This window comes from Drosophila sulfurigaster, chromosome 3 (assembly GCF_023558435.1).
Source record: "Drosophila sulfurigaster albostrigata strain 15112-1811.04 chromosome 3, ASM2355843v2, whole genome shotgun sequence".
In the NCBI taxonomy this organism is placed as follows: domain Eukaryota; kingdom Metazoa; phylum Arthropoda; class Insecta; order Diptera; family Drosophilidae; genus Drosophila; species Drosophila sulfurigaster.
The window spans coordinates 15,492,648-15,500,174 of NC_084883.1; the positions used below are offsets into that span (position 1 = coordinate 15,492,648).

The following is a 7,527-nucleotide window of genomic DNA, read 5'->3' on the forward strand; positions in this document are numbered from 1 at the left end:
GTATCTCAAATTAACATTATTTTTGGTACTTCGATATACTATGTCATTCAATATATACCATAGAGTACAATTACATTTGGCAAGATAATTAAAGAAGACCCCGTTTTTTGTTATATGGAATCATTTTTAAAATTATCTATAATTTTAAGCGGATCGAAAACATTTCACGAATTATAGACTGTCTTGTTGTATGAACCAAAAATCGTGCGTGGGCGAGGCAAAACATAAAAACTTAATCTGTGTTGATAATAACAACTGCTGTTATTGCTTTATGGCTTATAGACTCTGCGATCTAGTATTTCGTACGGACAGATGGACATCTCTATGCATAGTCGGCTGTTAGTCAAGACTTCTGCCTGTTATATACATTTCCTTTCTATCCTATGGGTAGCGGGTATAAAAATAGTTTACAAGTAGTTTAGCAATAAAATATATCTTTAATAAAATAAAATACTTGTTTCTTATATTACAATAACATTTTCATTTGGTTCTTTTAGCTGAATATCTTAAAACTAAATTGATAATTGTATAAAATTCAAAACTTCATATGTGGGCATTACTCCTTTCTTCTTTATATCGTGCTATGCCCGATAATATATATTGCCTCCTGTAAAACTTGCGATCCAGATCTGTTTGAGAGTTTCCTCGTGTTGGGTTTGTGCATTCTGATATTGTTGCTCCCTCTGCAATCTCTCTAGGATTCTGCGATAAACTTCTGCTGCTGTCTGCAGCTGATTACAGCGACTTTCTTCACAGTCGCTCTTGCCACTCTGTAGATAAACCGGCGCAGTTTCAATGTCTTCAGTTTGTGGAATCATCTGCAGTGGAGTTGTGTTGAATGATCTGAATTCGTGCTGTGTGAAATGTGTAATTACCTTGCTTAAATGCAGCTGCACAGATTTTTGGATCGATGACTAGAAGTGTGTCCTGGCTGCAGTTCCGTTCTCGACTGTCGCCTGCAGGAAATGAAACATGTTTCTGAGCCGCGCTTGGCTTGTGTCGCTGCCGCAGTCGCTGTCTCAGTCGGTCGGTTCCACCACCCTGGCAGAGTTGTGGTTCTCTGGTTCTGTTTCTGCTTCTGCTTCTCTTAGTGGTCGTGGCCCATTGTGTTTGCCTCCGTTGCCATATGGCTGGCATGTCCTGCGCACATTGCGGAATTCCTACCCACAAGCTGCAGCTGGCTAAAGAACCTTCAGCACGTGTGCGACAGAGTACGTCGAGCTGCTTCCCCTCTCGCTTGCAACGCGGCGGGTGTTTTTTCGTCTTCAGCCGCCCCTATTCATTTCGGTTGTCAGCGAAGAACACAGCGTGCCCTATGGATTTCTATAGCCCCTATATAAGGGTGGGTTCGCAGTGCCGATTGCAACACATTGAAGAAACACAACAATATGAGAACTGAAATGTTCGTTCTGCATTGATTGCAACACAAACAGTTCACTCATTAGCTCATCAGCAGTCTGCATCTTCAGTAGCCCAGCTAAACGGATAAAGGATAATTCAATAAGACAGCAGATCTTGTTTATAGAAGCTCATTTTTATTATACTCTTTTAGGGAATTGCAAAGTTACTTGTAAGACACTAAAAAACTGTTCAACAAAATACTATGTATGTATGAATACAACTTAAAGCTTAGCATAAACTTGCTTGAGATACTTTTTTGAATCTTCGTTGCTCTTTAACTGATTATTCTAAACCAAAGATCTTTGTTATGGGTTCTTTCAATGATTTAGAAGACCTTCAAGGCATCCTTTCTATAATTGAACTTTAAAAATGCTGCAGTAAATTTGATCATTCATTCTAGCTTTATTATCTTAAACTTTTTTTTAGTTAAATATGTTTTATATTCTTTGAATTCTAAGGCAAATATTTATATGTTTTAAGGCCGATTTGTTGCGTTATATATTTGGTTAGGCTTGCAGAAATGTATTGTAGCTTTGTAGCTTTGAGAGCAGTTTAGAAATTTGATATAAAGAGTGGAAATAAGATAATACCTTTGAGAGTCGGAAAAGTAGTAGCTTTAACATGAACATAAACATAGAGATGTCTGGACTCGTATACTATATACACATACAAACCATCTAAAATTAGAAACATACTATATATATTGGAGTATATATGTATATATGATCTCTTAGGTCTAAACTACTAGTAATAAAGCAACACCTAACATTTAACTAGATAAGCCATCGTCTGAAGTCCCACTGAAGGACAACCAAGGAATTCGAATCGAACTCGAACTCGAAAACAGGCCGAACAACAACTGAAGCTCCAAGCTCGCCTCTGACTGTGCGCAGTTCCAAGTAATTACAATACATAGATCATAGTTAGTCTAATCCTACTGCAAGGTAGTTCAAGTGCCGGTGGTGCAGTTGGTTGTTGGTTAAATGTGTGCCACATGCAAGCGCTTCAGTAGCGAGGTGTTGCAGGATGCAGGAACGCCGTGGCAACCACAAATATGCAACCCATCACAGCTGGCCAGCTTATGGATGAAGCACCACTTGCGGTCTGGTACTGAATGGTGACATATCGTCGCACTTCGTGCGGTTGAACTAGACAGGAAAAGTTGTAATGGGTGGCATTCTCCAGGGGTACGGTGAGGGTGAAGCGATCGTCGATGGTGATGTCTTTGGCCATCGACTTGTTGCCACTGGAAATCGCCGATCCATCCTGATACCACATAATCACATGATGATTGCCTGAATGAGTCAAAAACACAAAAGCACGAAATGTCGTAATCAGTGTCAAAAGTCTAATTTGGAGGCGGGTGATGAGCAACACCCATTGAATTTTGCGTATCCTACCATCATAGTTTTGAACTGGGCAATCGAGTTTCACACGTTCCGCACTGCGATTCGCATAGACAATGGCGTGCCCCTCCTTAAAGAAGGGTTTTATGGGGGCCTCTGTTACCTTTTCCAAATTTCCGGGCTGTTGCGGTGCTTCAGTGTCATCGTAATAATCTTCGCTAGTATGGGCTGAAACTGTGTGTGAGAGAGAGAGGGAAGTATGGATTAGTTTATATTGGCGGTAGCTGAACGAACTGGGCGAGGCAAGGTCAACACACGAGAGATAGCTGTCCGTCCACCTCGGATTCGGCGTAATTAAGGCCCAATTATGCATTGGGAAAACCACTCTACAAACATTTTGAACAAATCCAGAGATTTTCGTGCCGCGCGATAATCGAGCTTAACCCCCATATATCAGAACTGGGCCTAAGCTTTGGCTACCACTTCCACTTCCCTGACTCGCCCCCCTACGACGACGACGACGACGAAGACGACAACATAAAACCATTAGGAAAAGGGCGCAGCTCCAAGTGGCAGCTCCACAGCGTGTCAACGCCCATTTGTATTGCGGGTATTCGAGTATACTCGAATACACTCACTAGCTCTCACTCACTCGAATATTCCCGTGTCTTCACATGCCATGTCACAGCGCTTCGAGGTCACCATTCGTTTATGGAATAACAGCTTCAACACACGGGAATTGTCAGTCAGGAGTTTTCGGGATTTCATCGGACAACGGACATTGGACATTGGGGCACACTCCCCCATTGTCGACACGGACATAGACATGGACACGGACACTGTGTGGATATTCTATTGATTTACGCCAAGGTTCTTCAGCGACGCGAGTATTCAGAACTCACATTGAAGAATTCACCCGTATGTATTCGAATTGCTTGCGTCATTTGCACTTTTAGTCCATCATCGCCTCTTGGTCCCCACAAATTGGCAAACGTTTATAACACACACACACACACACACACACACAGCGTGCCATTTTGTGGTTATTAGTTTAGTTTATTAAGACACTCACACATGCACACGTATTGAATTGGGTCAGTGGCTCAGCTATTGGCCAAGTCAACAGATAGACAAAACTGTTCCTTAACTATACCGTCTTAGTTTATGGGTTTCCTTGCCAATTTAAGATAATAAGATTAAATGAAATAACCTTTAAGGTGTTTACTTTATGGACCATTTCGCATTTTGTGAATGACATTTTCATATTTATTATTTTTAATATGTTTTCCATAAATTAATCATTAAAATACACATGAAAGAGCTTTCTTAGTGAACTTCTCTGATTGAAAGTCTATGCAAACTATTAATATTATAAGTTCAACTTTTATATTAACATTATTATAGCAATATTTTGCATCTATCCATTTTCTAAAAACTTGGAAAACTGCTGATGAATAGCATTTTATTCTTCCGTGAAGCTTCTGCTGGCTAATTTTATACACCTACCACTTTCTTTAAATTGGATAATTAAGGAAATCGACTAATTCAATTCACATATTTATTGTCTTAGTCAGATTCTAATCCTTTTTGCCGCACTTCATTAAATTTTATATATCTTTTCTGAATAAAGCATAATTCTAACATAAATTTCTCTAATTAATAGTGCAACTTATTTTCAATTTCTTTACATGCAACTTAGGATATCTAGTGCAATGTCAAAGTCAATTGACGAAGAAATTATCACTTCAATGATGAAGACATTGAGTAGAAGTTATTAGTGAATAGCAATTAACTCGTAAAGATATTCATTCTTGTTGGATAACCCCCGTTTCGGATGCGTACTCATTTGGTCAGCTCCGGTTGGGTCTCCCTATGGCTTAATTATTCAAAGCCACTTTAATCATGTTGATATTTTTAACAATGTGCTCATTGCCCCATTCCATGGATGATTCTGTCGTTGGCACTAATTTGTCTATACTCACACACACACGCATAAACTCACAATTACACACAATAGATACACATAACAATGTACAACAGTGGCAGCTACAAGTGGGTTCCAAATATAATAAAAAGAATAAAAAAAATAAAAAAAATTGTCATTCGGCTGCCAAGACGCGTTTCCCATCATCGTTGTTGTTATGTTGGGCTCATGTTTGCGGCGGGTTTGTAAGGAAAGTCTCTTCACTTGTGGCTCCCAAGTACGTGACCATGATGTAGATAAGTGTTTTTTGGATCTCGAGCCATACGGAATGGCGAATATGTAACTTTATATGCATGCATAAGCATTATTTGAATGCTTATTCATAGCTATTCTAATAAACTATGCGAAATTTGTGAGTCCAAGACACGTCGAAGACGTTGTGCCTATTAATGTCAAACGATATTATAATTTATGCTTATTATTATAGGCGCGTTTATAGTCGAGGTGATTAGTCACCGTAGCAAAAGGAAGTAGTAGATAATTATACTTGACTTGTATTAGGCAAATTTAATATGGCACCCAAAAGTATGCAACACTTTTTTGTGGATGCTCCAAAGATCAGTTGACCTGATTTTGCTTTACAGCTTATTTACTTTAACACATCTTTAATTCCTAGCCAACAATGCTTTAAACTTGAGTAAGCAAACACACTATCAAAGACTGTCATCTTTATCTCAAATGTAAATACGAGAAATATGCATAAAGTGCAGTGTAGTTGGTTTTTTGGCTCTGACAGCAGCAGGGTTAAAGCCATAGGCAGGGCAGGGTTAATCCATCGATTTCTTGAGCGTTGCACAGTCAGCAGTTTGTATGGAATGCATGTGCTACAAATGGCTTATATGTATAAAAAGTAGCCACTTGGTTTAAGGACTCTCATTTTTTCTATATCGCTTAGCTGTAATCTTGAGATTATACAATGCGTATGCATTGTTGGATAAAGAAAATCACAAAGTCTATGTTCACTATGGCTATAGAAAGCCACACACATCAAACACATTTTATTAGATTCACTCTTGACAGAGATTTGAACAGAACATAACAGAACTCGTTGTCCAATTGGTTGATCTGTCAACGTGACGTATGATTGATAAGCTAAAAATGGGTGTTCATCTCATTATGCGTGGCATGTTAATTGTTAATCAGAAAAAACAAACCAAATGGCTGTTGATCCCAATTTGTTCAATGATTTTCTATATGAATATAGTTGCTATGTGTTTTGTTTTGGTTCCAGATGTAGCCAAAGTTAATCTATATAGTCGCAAAAAGTCTGAATGCCAAAACCCGAAAACAGATGCTGCTATAAATACGAACGAGTGCGTATGAGTGTTCGCATGAATGTTTGTGCGTGAGCGAGCGATTGGACTTGCAGTATGCTTGAATAATTCTAAAATTAATGCCGATGAGATTCGAGAATATTAAACAGATTTTAAGTGTATATGAAATGATGAGTTATGTATTAATCAGTTCAACTCTATCTAAAATGTAATTTGAGGATGTTCTTCACTTCATACCTGCCAGATGCAGGGATGCGATGATAACTGACAACAGCAGCAGATGCTTCATTGTCGGCATTTTGTTTGTTTGGGGCCAGATAATATAGATGGCAGAAATGTAATTATGATAATGTCGTGTAGTGTCCAAATCGAAATTCTTTTCTTTTCACTTTTCCGCTCTGTTGTTGTTATGCTTTTTTCTTTTATTTTTCGTTGTCGTTTTGTGCGAAACAAGAACCGAGAGACGAGAGAAACCCGTTCACACTCAGCGACACTGAGACACTAAAAACTGTGCGTGGGTTGTGTGCGACTGTTGCTGTTGCTGTTGCAGTTGCCGTTGCCGATGATGATGTTGCCGATGTTGATGCTTTTGCCTTTTAGAGAGCAGCAGCAGCGGAGCGGACCACGAACCGTGTTGTACTGACTGCTCGCGAATGCCAAATGAACTCGAGGAGCAGCATAACAACACAACACAACACACACATACACAGAAAAAGGAAATAAACGAAAACTATGCGAATGGATGATGACGATGACTCACACAGCACAGCGCGCGCTCGCAGACTTGCTGCCCAATTGGAAATTTGGCGCATTTTCAGCTCCAACCATGTGTTCAGGATATTGGAGATGCACAGCTATTTTCATTTTCTCACTCAGTCTCTTTCGCGTCGCGTCGCGCTCTAAATGTTCTCACTCATTCGACAATCGCATTTTAGCTTCCCCATTTCGTATTCACCGCATGCCCATGCGCAAATGATTCCATCGACAAGCGAAAAAAAAAACAGAAAAGAAAACAAGCATAAAGAAAGGGAGCCACAAAATGAAGTTAAAGTCGCGATGCAAGCGAAAAATAACAGCAGCAACAACAACAACAGCAATCAACATGTCCCCAGCCAGTCCGTGGCCTAAATGTCGTAAAACTTTTAACTTATGAAGAGTATTCACATATAACATACTCACAAACTCACATACTTTAAATTCTCGTATTGTGTGACGCCTAGGTCAATGCGATAGCATATTATCGGGTTCTATTTAAAAGAAATCATTTGATTATATTTATAGAGTTTCGAGGAAATTAAAGACCCCATTAGGGAAAAATACTTAATTTGCAGAATGTTTCTGTAAAGTGATGCTTCAACAATGCCAGGCTGCAGACAATGTATGATATTTTATAGAATATAAAGATTTAAAGGACTTAGGTAAAATTATTTAATATTCATAGTTAATAAATTTGCTTATAAATACAAGAGCAAATTATGAAATGAAGATTTCTCTTTTACACATTATAATATTGAAATATTCA

General features: G+C 38.8%; 1 protein-coding gene across 2 annotated transcripts; it reads right to left on the reverse strand.

The window, feature by feature from the left end:
• Positions 1–1,513: 1,513 nt before the first annotated feature.
• Positions 1,514–6,662, reverse strand: LOC133843362 (uncharacterized). Of its 2 annotated transcripts, none has more exons than XM_062276870.1 (3): positions 6,243–6,662; positions 2,802–2,975; positions 1,514–2,696 (listed from the first exon to the last, which is right to left on the reverse strand). In XM_062276870.1, exons 1-3 carry the CDS (start codon positions 6,301–6,303, stop codon positions 2,407–2,409), a joined length of 525 nt encoding a protein of 174 aa, XP_062132854.1. In that variant the 5' UTR covers positions 6,304–6,662; the 3' UTR covers positions 1,514–2,406. The 2 variants fall into 2 exon arrangements, with proteins under 2 accessions (XP_062132854.1, XP_062132852.1); XM_062276868.1 differs by having other exon boundaries at positions 2,802–2,981; positions 6,243–6,661.
• Between the last annotated feature and the right edge of the window lie 865 nt (positions 6,663–7,527).